The following is a 22,571-nucleotide window of genomic DNA, read 5'->3' as shown; positions in this document are numbered from 1 at the left end:
TCTTCGTTGTGCAAAAGCTTGTAAGTTTAATTAGATCCCATTTGTTTATTTTTGTTTTTATTTCCATTACTGTGGGTGGGTCATAAAGGATCTTGCTGTGAACTGCAGCTTTTATCATTCTGATACAGTCTTTTTTTTCCCCTGGTAATACTTTCTATTTTGCAGTCTACTGTGTCTGATCTAACGTGGCCATGCCCACCTTTTTTATCCATATTTTTACCTAGCATTTCTTTTTTTTTTTTTCATTTATTTCCTTTCCAAAAGGAAAACGAATGCACCGTACAGCATGTGGGATCCCACCCAAGGATGACCCCCGCACTCTCTGCAGTGGAAGCATGTAGTCTTGGACCACCATGGACCACCAGGGGAGTCCCTGTATTTTCTATTTTAAGTGATTGTTTTGTGGTGGTAGTTTAATCACTAAGTCTTACCCACCTCTGTGACCCAGTGGACTGTAGCCCGCCAGGCTTCTCTGTCCATGAGATTTCCCAGGCAAGAATACTGGAGTGGGTTGCCATTTCCTTCTCCAGGGCATCTTCCCAACCCAGGAATCGAACCTGCGTCTCCTGCATTGTAGCCAGTTATTTTGTGAACAGTGTATAATTAGGTCTTGCTCTATCAGTTCTGACAATCTTTGCCTTGTAATTGGAGTGTTTAGTCCATTGACTTAAAATGTATTTATTGCTAATAGTCAGGCTTATCTCTCTTGTTGTTATTTGTCCCTTCTCATTTACCCCTCTCTTCTACCTTTCCTGTAGTCTTTTGGATCAAGTAAATATTTTTTAGGATTCCATCTTGGTTTACTAATGCTTTTTTAGCTATACCTCTTTGTGTCATTTTTTGGGTCACTCTGGACAGTGTAATGTTTCTCCATAGCTTCTCGTAGTCTGTTTAGAATTAGTATTGTAATGCACTGTATAGACTGTGAAAACCCTGCAACAGTATAGGTGCATTTCTTCCTTCCACCCCATCCTTTATGTTACATTTGTTATATGCACTGCATGTACGTATGTTATAAACCCCACAAGACCGTGTTTTTAATTTTTGGTTTAAACTTTGGTAAAATAGTGTTTTAATTTTTGTATATATTATATGCTTTTAATTTATTTTCATTTTAGCTTTAAACATTGGTAAAACAATGTTTTAATTTTTGTATGTATTTTAAAGAAACTAGAGGAAAATTCTTTAGTGTTTACCTAGGTTACTATTTCTGACGTTCTGCATTCTTGTTTGAGGATCCAGGTTTCCGTCTCGTAGCATTTACATCCAGCCTGAAGGACTGTAGCACTGCTTTAGTTCAGGTCTGCTATTTATGACCAGATGCTGTACCATTGGCCTTCAGCCTCCATTATTTCTGTTGAAAAGTTAGCTGTCATTCAAATTATTGTTTCCCCAAATAATGTCTGGGTTTTTTCTAGTTGCTGCCAAGATTTTCTCTATTTATTTTGTTTTCAACAGTCTGATTACAATGTGCCCAGGTGTCTTTCTTTGATATTATCTTGCTAGTGGTTCATTGAATTTTTGATTCTGTAAATTTGTCTTTGACCAAGTTTGGAGAAATTTTCCAGTTATTATTTCATCAGATATTTTTTCCTGCTCTATTCTCTTTCTCCTCTCCTTCTGGGATTCCAAATGTTAAACTCCTTTCTGTTGTCCCACATATGTCTGAGACCCTGTTCATTTATTTGTAATCTATTTCACCTTGAATAATTTCTGTCAATTTATTTTCAAGTTCATAGACTTTCCTCTGTTGTTTCCATTTGGTTGTTAAACCTCCTAGTTAATTTTTAAGTTTCAGATATGATATTTTCTATATGTAGGATTTCTGCTTGGTTTTTCTTTTATAGTTTATGTCTCTGAAATTTCTCATCTTTTATTTTGAGCATAGTTTGCTTTATGACACATAGTATTATAATGGCTGTTTTTTTATATATATATGAAACTTTTAGTATTTTATTCATTTTCATAGTTTTACAGTATTAGTAAAAATAAAGGCCATTATAAATAAGTATAAAATGGAAGTTGATGAAAAAATAACCCCAAGTCTTCCTTGACTCCCACCCTCCCACCAAAAAACTAGTTAGTATATGGCAAATATCCTTTTCACACATTATCTTTAGGCATATATTCACTTTGTAGTGGTGGATGGTTTAGTCGCTAAATCGTGTCTGACTCTGGTGATCTCATGGACTGTAGCCTGCCAGGCTTCTCTGTCCATGGTGTTTTCCAGGCAAGATTACTGGAGTGGGTTTATTACGGCTGTTTTGAAACCCATGTCCAAAAAAATAAAAAATAAAAATTAAACCTGTGTCCACCAGTCTTCATTGACTGACACTTCTCTTGAACAGGGATTACATTTTTCTGTTTCTGTGTTTGCTGAGTAACTTTTTATTTATTGCATCCTGGACATTGTGGATGTTACCTTGTGGAATTTCTGGATTCTGTTATATTCCTCTGAAGGGTAGTTATTGTTTTAAAGGTGGATATTAACCTGGTTGGCCCCAGCTGCTAACATTTTCTCTTAGGCAGTGTTTGACTCGTTTTTCCTTAACTGGACTGCTTGCGGTTTGGACAGGAGATCAGCCAGAGACTTAGAATTATCATTCCCCAAATTGGAGGCTCCCTCTTTCTGGGATTTCCTCCCTTCACTTTCCGTATTCTGTGGTTTTCCAAATCTCTCCTCTGGTTCTTTAGGCCAGAAAAGTACACGTCGTGTGTGTTTTCTCTTAGAGTTTTAGCCACCCTTTGTTGAACCTGTGCTTATTCTGTGCTCTTACCTTTGACTGTCCAGAATCCCCTGCTTTGTTGACTCTCCAGGGCCCTCTGTAGTCTTCTTGTTCCTAAGTTCGTGGTTGTTATCCACCGGTTTGGTTGATAGGATACACGTCAGCCATACAGGAAGTGGCACTCCATGTAGTAAAGACAAAAGTGAAATTGCTCTTATCCACATCACACTTGAGAAAGTGGGAGATTTGGGGAGATGTAATTCCAGAAAAACGATCAGTGCATTTCTCACAGCTTTAAATAGTGTGCGTGTATCTAAAGTATGTAACTTAGATGCCATTATGAAGCAAAACCATAGTGAGAACTATGGCTGACGTATAAGAAAGATGGGTTTTTTAAAACAAAGCCAAAGAACATACCTCACGTGCCTTCCTTCGTGAGCCCCTCCTGGCAGGCGCGTTTTCAGTTGCTGCTTACTAGTTGGAATGGCCTTGCAGGATCACTGCCGCCATCTGTTGGCTGATTGAATGTGCTTCTGCTTGACTGTAGTCATGTTTTTGTTGATAAAAAGTTTCAAGACTTAAAAAAAATTCTTCTGCATCTGATGCTTTGGCGTATAGAGGAATATGGATGTTCTTGCCTTCAGAGAGTTTGACACTAAGCAATATAAGCTTGTTCCTGCCCTAATTCGGTGAGATGTTATATATTAAGAAAAAGTTGATAGAAGAAATTACACAAACTGGCTTGTAACAAGTTTTAAATTAGTGGCATGGGAAATAAGTGCTCTGATTTATAGTAGGGAGAGATTATTGTGTACTGGGAGGGAGGCCTGATGAAAGAGAGGGCCTCACACTGGGTCCTGAAGCAGTTCAGGTGGAAAGAAATGGCAGGTAGAGGAAGCAGCGTGAGCACTGGCAGATGTGTGTGTCAGATTCAGACTGTCTGTGCTTCCCATCCCGTGATCCCAAACCACCAAACAGATGAATATGCTGTAGCCTGACACTGAGGTTTGTGCTTTTTCCCTTAGGGTGTAGGGGGAGCGTGAGGACAGAGAGAGTGTTTGTATCTGGTTTGGGCAGGCTCATTGCGCTGTTGGTTTGTTCTTAAAATCACTGTAGAAAGTTCAGTTCAGTTCAGTCGCTCAGTCATGTCTGACTCTTTGTGACCCTATGGACTGCAGCTCCCTGTCCATCTCCAGCTCCCGGAGTTTACTCAAACTAATGCCCATCAAGTCGGTGACGCCATCCAACCATCTCATCCTGTGTCGTCCCCTTCTCCTCCCACCTTCAATCTTTCCCAGCATCAGGGTCTTTTCAAATGAGTCAGCTCTTCGCATCAGCTGGCCAAAGTATTGGAGCTTCAGCATCCTTCCTTCCGATGAACACCCAGGACTGATCTCCTTTAAGATGGACTGGTTGGATCTCCTTGCAGTCCAAGGGACTCTCAAGAGTCTTCTCCAACACCACAGTTCAAAAGCATCAATTCTTCAGCACTCAGCTTTCTTTATAGTCCAACTCTCACATCCATACATGACCACTGGAAAAACCTGAAGAAAGTTCAGTTCACCTGAAATCAGACCTGCTCTTGATAGTACTATAATCTTGGAATATAACGGAAAGTCTTAAAATCCTGGTTGAAAATATGGGTTGCTTTTTTTCTTTTTTCCCTTTTCTCAACTCTGAGGATTTATATTATTCCAGTCATAAACAACATATTAAATACTCAAAAATATTCTGAATATTAAGTGGAAAACAAAAGGAATAGGAAAAATAAGACATGGGAAATGTAATCGTGGAACAAGGAAGTCCTTTTCAAACAAAAAGATTAATTCCCTTAATATATAAACAGTTCTTACAAATCAATAAGGAAAAATGTAGTAGAAAATGATCAGAGGGTATCAACAGTCCATTAATGAAAAAGGAAATAGAAAATATTTAAAATATGAATAGATGTTCAGTCTTACTCATAAGAGAAATGTAACAGGAGAGAAATAGAAAAACTACAGTAAAATTTTTACCTGACTAATAAGCAAAGATCCAAAAGTTTCATAACAACGTCATCTTGGCAGTAGCATTTTGAAATATTTTTTATTTTGAAATATTTTGTACTTTACAGAGATGATATAGAAATAGTACTCAGTCTTCCCCTCATTTCCCCTAATATTAGTGTCTTTGATGGCCGTGGTGTAAGTATTGGAAACTGAAATAACATGGATACGGAGCTACTCAGCCATGTGCCCGTCTCACTGGGCTTTTGCTGGTTTCCCATCCATGTCCTTTGCTGGCCCAGGACCCTCCATACTGTGTACTTGTGTCTCTTCAGCCTATGTTGTTCCTTCAGGATCGTGGCACTTTTGAAGAGTACTGGCCCGTTACTTTAGAGGGTTTCCTTCTATTGGAGTTTGGTGTTTTCTTGATTAGCCTGAGGTGGGTTTTGGTGAGAACACGACAGAAGTCAGGCTGTGCCCTCTCGCGCCACCAGGAGTTGCCGTGTGTGGACACATCTCCTTCCTGATGCTAATGACGACTGTGGTCGCTCAGTTAAAGCCGATCTGCCACTTACTGCACCGTAAAGTACCATTTCTGTCTTCGAAGCCAGGGCGGGGCGGGAACTCTGAGATTCTGCAGATGTTCTGTTCGCAGTGACCGCCCCTCAGCCGTCTGCACCTGTCGCTCGCCTGGTGGCAGTCGTCTGCTTCCACGGCCCCTCTTACTGCTGTCAGGAAGAGGGCTTCTCCTCCGCTTACCGGCTGTTCCTGCCGGCGTGGACTTGCGTCTGCTTTGTTCGCCTGCTGACAGTCCACCCCTGTCACTGTTGTCTGCCCAGGTTGTCCTGGGTTTCAGCACCGGGAGCCTGTGCCCTCCTGGCGTGTCCCATCACCACCTCTGGCACCCCAGGCATTCCCGGCTCATCCAGCGTGTTCTCCAGGGGCCTCAGTTCCTTCTGTGGGCGAAAGGCATTTGCACACTAGAGGTCTAGTGCCGGGGAGGGCGGCCGCCCGCCTGTCTGCCCAGGCTGCAGCACCTCCTGGGAGCAGGTCCAGGCCGGCCGCTCCCCTCGGCGCGAGGCACGCTCACTGCTGCGGGGCGCTGCTGCCTCTGGGCCTGTCCCTAGACAGACTCAGCAGGTGCACGTGTGTGTGTTGTCACACACTTGTATGCACCTTGACGTTTATGTCTACGCTACACTGGTGCCTCCGCCTGCAGCGTAACAGGTTCAGCCTGGCCTCCCTGCCCTTGACTTGTGCTCACGTGCTTGGTCTGCTGCTGCTGCTGCAGTGATCCACGCTGTCCTTTCTGAGCCCAGCTTTATAGTGTACGCTTAACCCTTGAAGAGCCCAGTTTGAACTGCGAGGTCCCCTTATTTGTGGTTTTTGCCCGCTAAGTAGGTACTGCAGTACTGCACAGTCTGCAGCTGGGTGGAACCCACGAGTGTGGATGTGGTTGTGTTGGAGGGCCAACTGGAGGGCCATACTTGGGTTTTCAGCTTCACGGGGTTGGGGGTTTCTGTGCCCTTAACCCCACCCCCACGTGACTTAGGTGGGTTCTCTCAGGGCAGCTGTGTTACTCATCTTACAGTTGTGCGTGCTTGTTACTGTTTGCATTTCATTTTATGTTCTCCACACACTCTGGCTGCTCTTCACTATTTACTCTTTGGGTTTGTGAAACATGACCATGGTTCTGAGTCAGGAGGGAAAAGGATGCTCAGAAATGTCATTTCCCCTCAGCTCTGCTCCCTCATCTCCACCCTTCCTTTCTCCATTCTGTTCCCACCCATCTGTTACGGGTCAAATTGCAACTCCCCCAAAGATGCTGAAATTCTAACCCCAGGACTTGTGAACATGATCCTATTTGAAAATGGGGTCTTTGCAGAAATCAGTTAAATATCATTAGGCTGGGCCCTGATCCAATATGAAGTGTCCTTATAAAAAGGGGAATTCCAACCCAGGGGCAGACACGAACAGAGGAAGACACCGCCGTCTTCAAGCTGAGGTGCCCTGAGGCCCCCGAGGCTGGGGAGGGGGTAGAGCAGGTATCCCCCTGCAGCCCCGCCAGCACTTGGGCTTTATTCCTCCAGCCTTCGGAGCTGGGAGGCGGTAGACTTCTTTTGTTTCCGTGGCCTCGTTGGGGTGCTCTGCCACAACAGCCCCAGGAAGCAAACACCCCGGGTACCCAGTTTCTTGTGGTATAAATCGTGTGCCCCCAGAGACGTGTGCACACCGTCATCTGTGAGTGTGACCTTATTTGGAAAGAGGATCTTTGTCGATTAATAAGATGATGAGGTCATACTGGGTTAGACTGAGCCCCAAACCCAGTATAACTGGTGACTCAGGAGAGAAATTTGGACACAGAGGAGACCCCCAGGGAAGAGAGGCTGTGTGAGGACAGAGGCAGAGATGGGGGTGAGGCAGCCACGAACCCGGGCGAGGTGTGCACAGACTGTCCCTTGGGGCCCGGAGGACTCGGCCCTGCCGGCACCTTGGTTTTGCACTTCTGGCCTCTGGAACCAGGAGAGATGAAGTTTCTGTGGTTGTAAGCCACCCTGTCCCTTGTTATGACAGCCTTAGGAATTGAATACACAATCTCATTAGTTTCTGGTTTATCCTTCCTGTTGCTTTTGCACAAACGAGTGGGAACATGGATATTTCCCTGTATCTCCTTTCTTCCACGAAGGGTAAATGTGCAATAGATAACTCTTGATCACCTGGAGCATTATTTTCAACAGCACAAGACAGGAAACAGTTTAAACATCCATCAGTTGAACACTAGTTAAATACTTACTCAGTACAGTGGATTATTATTTGTTCATTAAAAGAATAAGCAGCTTTATATGTACTAAAACAGAGCAGTCACTAAGATGTGTTCTTTTTTAAAATGTTATTTATTTTTGGCTGTGCTGGGTCTTTGTTGCTGCAGGGGCTTTTTCTCTAGTTGTGGAGCGCGGAGGCTACTCTAGTTGTGATGTGCGGGCTTCTCATTGCAGTGGCTTCTCATTTCAGAGCACGGGCTCTAGGCTGCGTGGACTTCAGTACTTGCGGCACGTGGCTCAGTAGTTACGACTCCTGGGCTCTGGAGCACAGGCTGAGTAGCTGTACACATGCTTAGTTGCCCCTCGGTATGTGGGATCTTCCTGGACGAGGGATCAAACCCATGTCTCCTGCATTAGCAGGTGGATTCTATACCACTGAGCCACCAGGGAAGCCCTAAGATGTGTTCTTGATAAAAATATTTATGCACAGAAGACTGGAAATAAAATGTGCCAGTCATAATCCAACAGCCCCTTCCCCAGTCTGGGAGCAGGTTTAAAACAGATAGTTCCTGGGGGTCTGAAAAGGAGAGGCGCCGTTATCCGCTGAATTGTTCAGTTTCGTGTGATTTCTGTTTCTTTGGGGGTAAAGATGGCTTACAACTGGGTGTGAGGGAATGTGACCTGTTCTTTCCTGACAGGACCAAGAGGCAGATGATGAGAAAAGGACCGAGGGTCCTTTGAGCAGGTCCTTTGAGGACAGGAAGCGGGGCAGGGCTGCCGTCAGGGCTCCTTCCCCAAGGTGGGCGGCTGCAGGCCTGCGGGCCGGGAGGAAAGGGTGCGCCCTGGAGGTCTGGGCTGCTGCTTGGTGGAGGGCCTGGAAGGCCAGCCTGAGGCCCATGGAGTTGGTGGGGTTGTGTTCAGGAATGATTCCCCTGAAATTGGAAATATCGAGATGGAGTTGGTGTCAGATGAAGGTGTTGAGTTTAAGAGACGGGACGGGTTGCATGGAACAGTGTGCAGGCAGGGGACCACCAGGAAGGCCAAGGGCCCTGGGCGCCGGGGAGGGCGGCGGGGGCTGGGGAGGCCGGGCCAGGGCCAGCGCACCCGCAAGCCCCTGCTGGAAGAGGGTGCCCTGGGGCACGCGCGCACACACACACACACACACACACACAGTCATTTACACACACACAAACAGACACACACACACACTGTCCTTTTCACAGACACACACATACAGACACACAGACACAGCCGTTTACACACACACACACACACACACACACACACTGTCCTTTACACAGACACACACAGACACAAGACACACACAGACACACACACACACTGTCCTTTTCACAGACACACACATACAGACACACACACAGCTGTTTACACACACACACACACACTGTCCTTTACACAGACACACACAGACACAAGACACACACAGACACACACACACTGTCCTTTTCACAGACACACACATACAGACACACACACAGCTGTTTACACACACACACACACACACTGTCCTTTACACAGACACACACAGACACAAGACACACACAGACACACACACACTGTCCTTTTCACAGACACACACATACACACAGACACACAGCCGTTTACACACACACTGTCCTTTACACAGATACACACATACACACGCATACACACACAGACACACACTGTCCTTTATACACACACACACACACAGACCTTTACACAGACACACACACACACACAGACACACACACACACACACACACACACACACACACTGTCCTTTACACTGTCTTCTCTCTCTCTCTCTCTCTCCCTCCCCCCTTTCCTGAGGCCCCCGAACAGGGAGCGGTTGTTCGATGTAAGAATCTCTAAAATACTTTCAGTGTCCTCGGACTTATGTGGAAGCGTCAGGAACACAACCAGTCTGTGCTTCCAGGGCTGCCTCCCGTCTTCCTCCGGGGGTCTCCCATCACTCCCAATTCCAGTGGTCCAAGCGCTTGTACGTGGAGGGCGATGCTCCACGGAGAACTGAGTCCAGACTGCATCCTGAGGCCCAGTCCGGTCTCGCATCCATCACTGATTTCAGCCTGAAGTCCTCTCACTTTAAAGCAGAGGGTCCCCAGCTTTTGTGGGGAGCCAGGAGCGCTGTCCCTGGGAGGGGAGGCAGTGTGGGGTCACACAGTCTGCTGGCGTCGTACGTCCTGCGTCAGCACCATCTGGAACCACAGGGACCCCAGCAACCCTGCCTGGGCTGGTGCAGACTTGAATGCTGTAACCAAATGCCACTTAATTCCAGAAGAAATACCCCAGTTTTTTAGGGGGAACAGGTATGGATGATGTGAACAATGCAGCTAGGCCAGAGAATGAAATATTCAGACTATCTGGAAACTATTTTCTAAGTTAGGGTGGTTTTAAAGATATTCCTCATAGAGGTAAAGGCTAAAGTGTGTTATCTGTAAATCCAAAAATAAGCTTAAAGAGAAGGCAGATATTTACACCTTGTAGGAATGTGGAAGCTGATAACGTTGATTTTGAAAGCCGAGTTACTTCTAAATCATTCCTTCCTGACTGCCACATGTGCGGAGTGTGTAACAGGCAGCTGCAGCTTGTCGTGGCCTAGACTTTGACACGGAGTGTCCTCTGTTCGGAGCCTTGAGAGTGCCGGGCAGCGAGCCCCTTCCTCACAGCGCCGGCCCCCGGCCAGTGTCTTCAGGGTGCTGGTGAGGACTGGCTGCATCCTGCCCATTGGGTGGAGGGGCTGTGTGTTTCTGTGGTGTCCGGCAGCCACGCCGGGCCGGGGCTGCAGTGTCATGTTGGCGGGTTTTCCTTCTCCCCGCGCAGTGGTTCCTTGGTCCACTGTGCTGAACAGGAAGTTACTGAAAAGTAACTGGAGAGACACTGAATCCCATTCCTAGTTATGAGGCAGAGGAGATCATGCCCTGGTTTGCAGACTGTAAATACACTAATTTAAAAGACTCTGGTGGACAGGAGAGGACTCAATGAAGATTCTTTGGAAGACGACAGGACAGTTTTGGAACATGCACATCTAAAAATCTGACTCCCTCTTAGGGAGTATTTTTTCTCCTTTTTCCATGTTAGTTACACAGTAAGGAAGGCTGGCCTGTCATTATTTCTGGCTCTGGGAGGGGATGTGAGCATGAAGACACATGTGAGTTTGGTGGGTTTATGCACCAAATCGGGGGCGCACGTGGGAAGTGGGGTCAGAAGGTACCTCCCCATTCCTGCTGTTCTGCCCCGAGTTTTCTGTGTTCTTGGTATTTGCCACGTGTGGGGCGGTGTTGGCAAAACTACCCACTGACTACTGGCTAGATGCGCAGTGCTTGTCACTTCGGATTTCTCCAGGGTGACACTGGTCTCTGGAGCCTGCTTTGGTGTGAACAAATCAGGGTATTCTGTCCTGATGTCCTGTTAACTCTCATTCTTCCTCATGTTTGTCTTTTCAGGGAAACCAGTTCTGTGTCCCTGGAGGCCCCCAGCTCAGTCCTGGGGTCCCCCGCGAAGCCTGGCCTCGAGCTTCCACGTGGGACGGCCGTTCAGCTCCCAGGCTGCTGAGGACCAGGCGGAGGCGGGGCCCCTGCACTCGGTCATCAGCAGCTTGGAGGCTGTGCAGGGTGAGGCGTGGCGCAGGGTGGGGCGTGCGGCCCGGGGCCCCGGAGTCTGCTGCCTCCCGAGGGGGTACTGAGGCAGAAGCAGTGCTTGAGGGAACCACGCACTCACTTCAGACGAAGGAAGGGCTTGGTTGGAGGGAGGGGTCCCCAAAACAATGCCTCCTGCGTTTCCGGCTTCCCTGGCGCTTCTGACTTCCATCCTGGCGCGTCTGGCGCCCTCTGATGGTCACCGGGAGTTGGCGTAGGCGCCTGCACATCTGCTAATGATCACCAAGCTGACGGAAGCTCAGCACTCCTGGGACGTGTGGAGGGCAGGCTCCGGAGCCGGTCCTGCCGCGGGTCCGTTTCTGGCTTTCAGATGAGACAGCAACAGAGTACTTAATGCTTGGGTTAAGAGGAGTGAGTTTTTCTCCTTTGCTTTCTAAATGATTAATCTGGAAACCACCGCATTCAAGAATCGAATCCGAGGTCTGGTTGTGGAGGCAGGTCGACAGCTTTTCCAAGCAGTGTGACCTGAGGACTGCAGGCTCCGGGGAGGAGGGTGGGTGTGGGCTTGTCCGCGCTTCTCGGGGAAAGGGAACCCTTGATCTGCTCTTTTGTCTGAGCCCAGATGCTTGGGTTTTTTGGTTTTTTTTTTCTTCTTTTGTTCACTGTTTTGAAAAATGTTTAAAACTCCTTATCTTAAAGATTTTTTTGAATGTCGCAAAGCATGTTCTCCTGTGAAAAAAGACGTTAACTTTCCTGGTTGTGTCTGTGGTTCGTTACTAGGTTCTGCTACCAAACACGAGTTCCAAGCTGAGACGAAGAAGCTCCTAGACATTGTTGCCCGTTCCCTATACTCAGAAAAAGAGGTGCGTGCCTGCTAATCACTCCCAGCGCTGGCTGGTTCTGTTCGCAAGACTGTTTCTGTGCTGTCCTGGGGAAATGCCAGCTAGTGGATTAGCAGTGAGAAGGCATTAAATTTGGACAGGTACTGATCTCGGCTACCAATGAGAGTATTCTTACTAAAATCCATTGGGGTTTATGGACAGATATATCCAGGTAATTCTTTGAGCCACAATGAACCTGGGAAGTAATGCATTTTGCTGTTAATTCAAAAGTCTCAGGTGTTGGTGTGGGGCCCTGCTGAGGTCCATTTCTGGGGTATTGCCCATGGGCTCTGGACCCCGGATTCACCTCCCTCGTCACCTGGCCTCACCAGCCACGGTCTGTGGGGCTGAAGGAAGAAGACCCCCCTGTGTGGAGCAGAGCAGCAAGGAGCGCCCGGGGCCTTTGTGAGGAGACAAAGCTGCTCCAGGCTGACAGGCCGTGGTGAACCATTGTTCCACGCTGGTTGTTGCTAAAATGCAGAGAATTTGAGAGGGGTAAAGCACAGCTTTCCAAAATGAAAGGACCTTCTAGGAAGTATGTCCAGGTCTTGTCCTGCTGAACTCCATCCCCAGGTGGCCCTGTGACATCCCGCTTCTTCTCTTGGGGCCAGGTCAGCCCTCCCATGTGCTGCGTCTGACTGTGAGTGGAGCTTTCTCAGAGGAGAAGAGCTGTGCACACCCGGGTCGGTCGTGGGGCCTCTGGCCCCCTTTTCTCCTGAACGTGGGAGGTCTGGTTTGTGGCAACCCACTAGATTAAGTGAAGCTGGTGAGCCCTTCCCGGAGAAGAGAAAATATGTTTTGAGGATATTTTGACATCCCTGGGCAAGAGTTGAGAAAGAAGTCATCTTACGGGCCCTTGAAGTTGGCAGTAACAGACTCCTAGCTCCAGGCTGATGCTGAGGAAGCAACAGTAGAGTCAGAGGTGACAGAAAGCTGGGCCAGGGGAACATGATCCACCTCCAGTCATCCTGCGGGGGGCTCTGGGGAAACTGGCTTTGAGGACGGTGGGAAGTCTTTATCTGGCTAAACGCTTCCCCCCAGCCGGTAACACTGCTGCAGAGGCTGCTAACAGACAGGTCTCATCTCCATTTACATAGGTGTTCATTCGTGAGCTCATCTCCAACGCGAGCGACGCCTTGGAAAAGCTGCGTCATAAGCTGGTGTCTGAAGGCCAAGCGCTGCCAGACATGGAGATTCACCTGCAGACCGACGCCGACAGAGGCACCATCACAATCCAGGTGCCTCCCCTGATGGGCCGGGAGACGGGCTGCCTGTCCGTCACGTCTCTAGGCTCCCAGCGGTCTGCTGACCACCTTGAACTGAATATAGTTCCCTGTGCTGTATACAGTAGGCCCTTGGTGTTTGCTCCTATATATTCCTGTTTGCATCTGCTCACCCCAAACGCCCAGTCCTTCCCTTCTCCACCTGCCCTGTCCTGTGGTAGCTGCAAGTCTGTTCCCTATGTCTGATTCTGTTACTGTTTCATAGATTTGTGTCTTGTCTTAGTCACATCTTGGTGATATTATAAGATAATCGTCCTTCTCTAATCTCTCAGTCCATCCGTGTTGCTACAGATGGCATTGTTTCATTCTTCTTTCTGGCTGAGTCACACTCCATCGTGTGTGTGACACACACGCCACATCTTTTCCATCCATCCATCGATGGACATTTAGCTTATTTCCAGGTCTTGACTATTGTGAACAGTGCTGCTGTAAGCATGGGGTGTGTGTATCTTCGTGAATTGGAGTTGTATCTGGATATATGCCCAGGAGTGGGATTGCTGGATCATGTGGGAACCCTGTTTTTAGTTTTGTGAGGAGCCTTCATACTGTTTTTCATAGTGGCTGCACCAATTTACATTCCCATCAACAGTGTAAGAGGGTTCCCTCTTTGAAGAGGAGCCCCATCATTCAAAGATAAGTACTGTTAACATTTCAGTATATGTCTAATAGGGTTTGTCTATATATCCAAACAGGTTAAAAAAGTTTTTTTGACCACTCTGCGTGGCTTGTGGGATCTTACTTCCCCTGGGATTGAACCCAGGCTCTCAGCATTGGGACCGTGGAGTCCTAACCACTGGACCACCAAGGAATTCCCTTAACAGATTTTTAAACCAAATAGTATTTTTTATGTAAGGTGACCCTTGAACAACACTTGGGTTGAGAGGGGAGGCCCTCCTCACAGTCTAAGATCCACACAGAACGTATAGTCTGTCCTCTGAATACCTGGTTCCTCCACGTTTGTGAGTCTTCCTCTGTGGTTCCTCTGTACCCACAGTTCTGCATCCAGCTGCTGCTGTTCAAGGGTCAGCTGTGCTCTTCACATTTTTGACCGTACTTTTATTGCATGTTCTTGTATGTTCTCTGGTACTGTATTTTAATCACAGCTGTTTGGATTAACAGTCTTACTGTAGACACAGCAATACTTTTGGTGCTATTACAGTTTAAGGTCATAAAGTTAGAAAGGCAGAAGTGGGGTTTATCAGGCGGTGGCCCTGAGGGCCATCACGTTCCCGAGGTAGCTGCTCTAGGCCCTGCTGCCCACGTCTCTGGGGGGCGTCCACCCCTGTGGGCCCCTTCCCAGCAGGCCTGGCTCCGCCGCTCAGAACAGCCGCTGGTTTGTGATCTTCTGTCTGCTCCTCTCTGCTCTGTGCGTGTGTGCCTTTCTTGCCGGCCGCTGCTGCTGTTTTAAGAAGCTTTATTGAAGTATGTTTATGTACGATCAGGTCCCCCAGGTTCACGTGTTCAGGGAGTTTAGGCTAACACAGTCGTGGGCCCACCATATCACTGGGGTCGTCACCCAGCATTCCCCAGCCTTCCTAGCCCTCATCAGCACTGGCCTGCTTTCTGCGGCTGTGGTTTTCTATTTTCTATGGTCTCACATAAACACAGTTACACAGGAGGTGGTCTCTTGAGTTTGACTTTTCACTTGTCACAGTGGTTTTGAGAGTTCTCCACGCGGTCAGACAGATCAGTAGTTTATTCCTTTCTGTTACTGAGAAGTGTTCTGCTGTATGAAGGCATCACAGCTTCACCAGTCTCTTCACCAGCTTCTCCAGTGAGCACTGGAGATGATAGGGATCGAGCTGCCATGAATATTTCAGTCTTTGTGTGGACACATGTTTTCATTTCTTTTGGGTAAATACCTTGGAATAGGACTGCTGGGTTGTAAGGAAAGTGTCTGTTTAACTTTAGAAGAAACTGCCAAGCGTTGCCAAAAGCAGGTGTCCCATTTGCGTTCCTCCTGGCAGCACGTCCTTGACATGCTCGTCATTGTTGGTCTTTAATTTCAGCCATTTTAGTGAGCGAGCATTTTAGTGAGCCATTCCCTAATGGTTGGGGACCCTGGTGGCTCAGAGGTTAAAGCGTCTGCCTGCAATGTGGGAGACCCTGATTCGATCCCTGGGTCAGGAAGATCCCCTGGAGAAGGAAATGGCAACCCCCTCCAGTGTTCTTGCCTGGAGAATCCCATGGATGAGGAGCCTGGCAGGTATAGTCCATGGAGTTGCACAGAGTCGGACACGACTGAGCTACTTCACTTAACTTCACTTCCCTAATGGTTAAAGGTGCTTGTCATTCACATGAATCTTCTTTGTGAAATGCCTTTCAGATTTTTGCTCATTTTTAATCAGGTTGTTTGTCATTTTATTGCATTGTAAGTTCTTTGTATATTCTAGATTCAAGTCCTATATCCGATACACTTTGCAAATATTTTTCCCTAGTCGGTGACTTGCCTTTTTATTTTCTTAGGTAATGGCTTTTGAAAAGCATAAGTTCTTAGTGAAATGCAGTTTATCACTTTTATGTTTCATGCTTTTGGTGACCTACTGAAGAAGTCTCTACCTGTTCCAGAGAGATAAACGATTTCCTCCTGTCTTTTCTTTTAGAAGTTTCGCAGCCTTGGCTCTTACACTCAGCCCTCTGATCACATGGTGTCTGCGTAAGGGAGATGGGCTGGGCGCTGCTCCGCCTGTGGCTGCTGCTTGTTTCGGCACCGTTTGTTCTTCCCGTCTGCAGTGATTTGTCTTGGAACCTTTGTCACAAATCGTGTGACGCTGTGAAGCTCTTCCTGGACTCGCTTTTGTCCCTGTATCTAAGTTAGTCTGTCCTCTGGTGAGGTTTCCCCAGTAAGGCCTGGCTGGTGTGACTGGAATCTGCCTTTCCTGACAACCCTGTTGTGATGTCACGGGCCATGAGCAGGTCCGTCTTGTGCGCTTGTGCCTGGCGCTCCGCACACACGCCCTGGTGTTCAGCCTGTCTGTCTCCTAGGACACCGGCGTCGGGATGAGCCGGGAGGAGCTGGTGTCCAACCTGGGAACCATCGCCAGGTCCGGGTCAAAGGTGAGGCCCCCACCTTCCCTAGGGTGCTACCACCGCTCCCCTCAGGTCAAGCATCCTAAGGGCAGCTCCGATCAGGGCTGGTCCCAGACGTGCTGGATGCCAGCTTCAGAGGACTGTCCTCCAGCGCGTTTGTGCCACTGGGGGCCCTCTGTCCAGGATTTCCCTGCGTCATCATGGGGCCCTCAGAGGTAGTTTGTTATTTGCTGGATGGACCGGCTGGAGTGGGTACTTTGCCCACAGCTAGAAACTGGCTGACCCCAAGTTCAAAGCCAGTCCATTCCCGCGTGACACGCCCCTCTGACCGGCCTCACCCTACAGGCCTTTCTGGATGCGCTGCAGAACCAGGCGGAGGCTGGCAGCAAGATCATCGGCCAGTTCGGTGTGGGCTTCTACTCAGCCTTCATGGTGGCCGACAGAGTCGAGGTCTATTCTCGCTCGGTGGATGCAGGCAGCCTTGGGTACCGGTGGCTTTCAGATGGGTGAGTGAGTGAATGGGTCCCATGTCACGCATAGAGTGTCCCCCAGGCCCTGGAGCCACCAAGGCAACTGTCACCCGCCATGCAGAGTGGGACTCCGGAACGTGGAGGCCTCACAGGAGGGGGTCTCCCGGGGTCTGGCGCTCGCCGGCCACCACAGGGAACTTGAGGCCCAGAGGTTGTGCTCATGAGCAGGAGCCCCACACCCCAACCCCAGCACCACTGTCGCCGGGGGAGGGGGTCACAGCTGGGTTCAGAAGTGGCGAGGCTCTGGCTCCCTTTCTGTTCGAGTCCCGGGGCCACACGGGCCTTGTCAGCGCTGACGGATGGACTCACCTCCCCTTCCCCTCTTAGCTCTGGGGTGTTTGAAGTTGCCGAAGCCTCGGGAGTTAGAACTGGGACGAAAATCATCATCCACCTCAAGGCCGACAGCAGAGAGTTCGCCAGCGAGGCCCGGGTTCGAGGTGAGCGTGAGCCTAGGCTGCCGGGACAAGCTTGGTGGGGGCTCAGGGTCGCATCTTCGTCCCACTGCTGTGTGGTGTCACTGACCACCCGCCCGGCCTGAGTCCAGGCTCCGGACAACCAGAGTGGGCGCAGTGCTGGGTACTCCCCGCTGTCCAGGTCTCACTGATGCTACTGAACGTGCCCAGCGCCTTCCAGGGGTCACGGTACCCCATGAAACCCTCATTGGGCTGCCAAGAGGTGTGCATGTCTCACGGTGGCCTGGGCCCCCTGACCCGGTTCTGGAGCAAGTTCTACTCCCCGTGGGGCAGGGCAGGGACGAGGCTTCCCAGAGCTTTCGTGTCTAGAAGCTTCTGGTATTCGTTGTTTCTGTGTCTTCCAGATGTGGTGACAAAGTACAGCAACTTTGTCAGCTTCCCTTTGTACCTGAACGGAAGGCGCATGAACACTCTGCAGGTGAGGCCTGCTGCGTGCGGGCTTGGCCGCCGTGGAGCTGAGCTGCTGCCTGTTGGGCTGGCCAGGCAGATGGGCCTGGGGTAGCTGGCCGAGCCCCAGCATGGGATGTTCTGGGCGGGAAGGGCGGCGAGACCTGTGGGTGCAGGTCCATGTGCGCCAGGAGTCACCTTCACAGCGCACGCCCCGCGCTCCTGGCTGTGTTCAGTCACTCTGCCCTCAGCACCGTCAGTTCTAGAAAAGGTCACCCCTGCCCCCCTCAGAAAGAGACCCCCAGCATCACCAGCCCCTTCCCTGAGCCCCCAGTAACCACTGTCCGCTTCCTGGTTGCTTATTCTGGACGTTTCATAGAAATGGAATCAGAAATCACGTGGCCTTCTGCGTCTGGCGTCTTACCGTGTTTTCAGGGCTCAAGCTGGTGGGAGCGCCTTGGCGCTCTCTGCCTTTCCGGCTCAGTTGCCTTCCCTGAGCCTCTCACCTCCCGGCGGTTGGTGCTGGTCATGTGCGGCCTCATCCAGGTTTTGCCTCCCGCTTGCTCTTCCTGATACTGCTGGGGACAGGGCACTGGTTCCAGAGCCATGTGTGTGTCCATCTGTCTGTCCAGCACTGGGCACCGCGAGCTCTGCCCACACATTGTTGGGAAGGTGTGTCTGAAACAACATCCCTGTTCCTCCGTTTCCAGGCGATCTGGATGATGGACCCCAAGGACGTGGGCGAGGGGCAGCACGAGGAGTTCTACCGCTACGTTGCGCAGGCCCACGACAGGCCACGCTACACCCTGCACTACAGGACGGACGCGCCGCTCAGCATCCGCAGCATCTTCTATGTGCCGGACGCGGTGCGCACCCCCACCCGCCCCGGCCCGCGCTCGGGTTGAACCCAGCCTTCCTGGCTTTGAGCCTGGAGCCCATTTCTCTCTGCTGAGCATGCACGTGCATCCCCAGGACCTGTCAGGAAAGCAGAGCCCTGGGTCCCCGCTTAAGCAGATCCCCACAGGGCTGTGTGCAGACTGCAGTCCTGGTCAGGAGCAGGCTCGGCAGAGGTGACCCTCTGGCCGTCGCGGGCCCTGCGCCAGCACGCGCTCCACTGCCGAGTTCAGTGCCAGGGCACATGGGCCACACTGAGACAGGCGCGTGGGGCTGGGTTCCAGAAGCATGTCCCAAGACATGGGAACTTGAATTTCTCTTACTTTTCACATGTCATAAGGTACTCTTTTTTGCTTTTTTCCTACCATTTAAAAATGGAAGAACTGTTCTAAGCTGCATGAACGGTTGATCTGGCCTGTGGGCTCTAGTTTGCCAACCCCTGGCCCCAGCAGGTTAGGTTCTGTTCAGAGGGTCAGACCAGTCATCGTGTTTATGGGGAGGGCGGCAGCTGCCCAGAGAGGCCCTGCCTGGCCCAGAGCCTTGGTGTCGGGGCCAGCCTCTCCGGGCACCACACATACACCCCAAATCTCCTGGCCTAGACGGCCTCAGGAAGGGCCCCTGACTGTGGCACTCCGCCTCTGCAGGGCCTGCTCCTCCTGACACTGCCCTTGCTTTGCCTCCAGAAACCATCCATGTTTGACGTGAGCCGGGAGCTGGGCTCCAGCGTGTCGCTGTACAGCCGCAAGGTCCTCATCCAGACCAAGGCCACCAACATCCTGCCCACGTGGCTGCGCTTCGTCCGGGGTTCGTATCTGTGCCCAGAGTGTGGCTGAGGCCCTGCAGCCCTGGGAGCAGCTCCTCCTGGGAAGGCTCACCTGTGCTGAGCTCAGGGGATGGGGGGTGTCGGTGGGGGAGCCGCATCCTCATAGCTCGGGGCCTCTTCTCGAGCTCCCCGCCTCCAGACACTGGGTTCGGTTGACTGATCCATGACAGTTTTATGATTTTGAGCAAAAAATCTAGGAGGTGGCTTTCAGAGAGTCCAGCAGATGCTGAAATTGTAGAAACTGTCCCGGCAGAGGCTTGCTGGCCTTGCCTGCTTTTCTTCCGACCCTGTGACCCAGGTCATGACCTGGACACAGCGTGGGTGAATTCTGGGATGAGGGGTTGGGCAGGGAAGCCCCCGAGTGTCCGCTGCTCTTACCCACACGTGGCCACGTCTCAGGTGTGGTGGACAGCGAGGACATCCCCCTGAACCTCAGCCGGGAGCTGCTGCAGGAGAGCGCGCTCATCAGGTGAGTCAGCGGATGTGGCACTGCCTGGGCAGGCCTGCCTCTGCCACCAGAGGTGGGCTCGAAGCTGCCCAGCCTGGAGCACAGGTGCCCACGGAGCTGTGGCAGGGGCACATGCAGTTTACCTGTGCTCTGCCTCGTGGTTCCCTTCGGTTTCCATGAGGGTTTTGGGGACCGACGTGCAGAAGCGCTCCTGCTGCCACGTGTCCCTCTCTCAGCCGAGCCCCGGCCCCGGCCCCAGGGCGGCCGCGGCAGGGAGGCTCCAGAGGCTGTCCTGGACAGACGAGGTGGAGGACAGGCCCAGAGCCAGGACGTCTGACCTCAGTCCAGAAGGTCACTAATGGTGGAAAGGAAGCAAGAGCTGGGCCTGGGACCCGCCTGGAGACGTCGCTCTTGGAATCCACATGGGCAGGGGTGGCTGTCCTTCTTGTCTCCTGTCCTAATGGTGGCCACAGCTTCGGTCTGCTGAGCGTTTATTCTCCCCCGGACTGTCCCGAGCCCCTCCTGGGTGCAGCCCCTGTCTCCTCGGGGGTGGGACCCACTAGGTCTCCATGTCACAGTTGTGGAAACCGAGTCACAGGGAGGTCACTGCCACCAGGGAGTGAGCCTGGATTTGAGCCCACGTCTTCTGACTGCAGCCACGTGCTCTGTCCCCCACAGCCGGAGCTGGGCTGACCCAGACACTGGCAGGACCAAGGCTGCAGGCGTGGCCATGTCCAGCCATTCGGTCACTGCTTGTGGTTTTCCAGGGCTGGGTTGTCATCTTTACCAACAGAGTCAGCCTTAAGTGAAATTCTTTACAAGAAGTGTGACACAGAATCCATTTTCCCTAAGCCCTGGGAAAGTCAGCTGTCTGCCGCATGCCCACTGGCCCCGCATCTTGGGTGCACTTCTAGAGGACACATGCAGCGGGGCGGACCTGCCACATCTCCACAGACCGCCCGCACCGCACGCCTATTGTGTCCTCTGCAGCGAGAGGGTCCCGTCCAGGGTCATGCATGCCTTCAGCTGTGGCGTTTCTCTGGCCTGGAGGCTGGCTGAGGTCCAGTCATTCCCTGACTCTCAAGACCTGTGTGCGTCTGAGGTCCCCGTGATCTCCCGGGTGGCCCTGGGATGGGTCTTGATGCCCTGCGTGCTCGGGTGCAGTGGGGCCGTGTGCGTCCTGTCAGGTGGGCCGAGACGGGAGCTGTCCCCTCACTGGTGCTGACACTTGACTAAGGGGGTGTCTGCCAGCCTTTGCAGGTGAAATTCCTTTTTTCTCTCTGTAATTAGTAATGATATGTGGGAATGGTATTTTGTAGCTGTGGGTTCATTTCTTATACATACACTTTTTGTAATATTTTTACAACTTATTTACGTGATTTGATTTCCATTTTACTCAGGAGTTATGGTCTGCTACTGTCCCAGGCTTAGCGGGAGCTCGCCCAGGCTGACTCCTTTGCCCCGTCCCCGTTGTGCTTTGTCTTCCACCTTCCCATCTGCTCCCAACGGTGCGGAATCTGCCTGATTATCCCCAGAGTGTTACCTCTCTGGCCCTCTCCCTGAAACAAGCCCGCCCTCCCCCAGCTCCCCAGCTCCCTCACTGACTTAGGCCCTGATGCCACACTGTGGGCCACCCGCTGTCCCCAGCCTCTGCCCTCTTCTGGGGTCCTTGGGCTCTGACACCGCACGCCAGGCTTCCCCAACCCTTGCCCTGCACGGACACCTCTTCGTCCCATCTAAGCTGCTGTGGCTCCCCCCACCAGACGCAGGCACTGCCCTGTCCCGTTCTGCCCTGTGGCTGATGGACCGAGTTTTTCAGGATGAGAATAAAAAGAGGAAAAGCTGAAATGAACATTAAATGTTATTGTTTCCCTACCCTGAAAAACAGATGGTAATTTTACCTTTTTAAAGGAGACGCAGAATACTTCTTAAACATCTCTTCCTTTTCAGGTTGTGGCTGTGGCGCACAGGGTCCTCTGGCGCAGCACATGGGCTCAGTAGTTGCGGCTCAGGCTCAGCCGCCCCGTGCCGTGCAGGGGCCCAGCTCCCTGACCAGGGACCAAGCCTGTGTCCCTGCACTGCACGGTGGTCCCCAGCCACTGCACCACCAAGGAAGTCCCAAGGCAGAATATTAAGGAAGTAAAAACACCCCCTAATCCCACTAAAAGAGTTGTTCAAAATTTTATGCCTTTATGTAACGTTCTGGTAAATATCCTGATGCAAAAAATACCAATTTTGTAAAACTGTAGTGCACGTATAGTATGTCCAGGGTGAAAAGTGAAAGTGTTAGTGCTCAGTCATGTCTGACTCTTTGCAGCCCCAAGGACTGCAGCCCGCCAGGCTCCTCAGTCCATGGGATTCTCCGGGCAAGAATACTGGAGTGGGTAGCTATTCCCTTCTCCAGGGGATCTTCCCAACCCAGGGATCAAACTCAAGTCTTTGCACTACAGGCAGATTCTTTACCATCTGAGCCACCAAGGAAGCCTCTATACAGTATAAACCAAAATTAAAATATACAAGCATGGATCATAATTATGAAAAATACAAAGTACAACAAGTAGTTTTTTGCATACTTAGTATATATGTGTACTCTGTAATTTATCCATACTGGGATCTTTCTGGTTTTTCTTTCAACTCAGGCACTTTTTCATGTCATTAAGAATCATGTTAGAGGGTGTAATTTTTAATGGCGTGTAGTTTTCCATCATTCATTTCAACCTGTTCTTTCC

General features: G+C 50.6%; 1 protein-coding gene across 2 annotated transcripts in view; it reads left to right on the top strand.

The window, feature by feature from the left end:
• Window positions 1-22,571, top strand: part of TRAP1 (TNF receptor associated protein 1) — a 49,165-nt gene that overhangs the window by 18,893 nt on the left and 7,701 nt on the right. Inside the window, exons 2-11 of one of the 2 annotated variants that reach the window (NM_001038675.2) lie at window positions 10,941-11,108; window positions 11,874-11,956; window positions 13,072-13,212; window positions 16,243-16,314; window positions 16,633-16,793; window positions 17,145-17,254; window positions 17,635-17,708; window positions 18,388-18,543; window positions 19,255-19,375; window positions 19,794-19,863. In NM_001038675.2, coding sequence (NP_001033764.1) covers window positions 10,941-11,108; window positions 11,874-11,956; window positions 13,072-13,212; window positions 16,243-16,314; window positions 16,633-16,793; window positions 17,145-17,254; window positions 17,635-17,708; window positions 18,388-18,543; window positions 19,255-19,375; window positions 19,794-19,863 — 1,156 coding nt within the window. Of the gene's footprint in view, window positions 1-10,940; window positions 11,109-11,147; window positions 11,445-11,873; window positions 11,957-13,071; window positions 13,213-16,242; window positions 16,315-16,632; window positions 16,794-17,144; window positions 17,255-17,634; window positions 17,709-18,387; window positions 18,544-19,254; window positions 19,376-19,793; window positions 19,864-22,571 lie in introns of those variants that run through there. The other variant, XM_024984824.2, reaches the window with a different exon arrangement.

Source organism: Bos taurus, chromosome 25 (assembly GCF_002263795.3).
Source record: "Bos taurus isolate L1 Dominette 01449 registration number 42190680 breed Hereford chromosome 25, ARS-UCD2.0, whole genome shotgun sequence".
NCBI classification, from domain to species: Eukaryota; Metazoa; Chordata; class Mammalia; order Artiodactyla; family Bovidae; genus Bos; species Bos taurus.
Note: the sequence above shows the minus strand (reverse complement) of the source record. Positions and strands in the feature narration are given on the sequence as shown.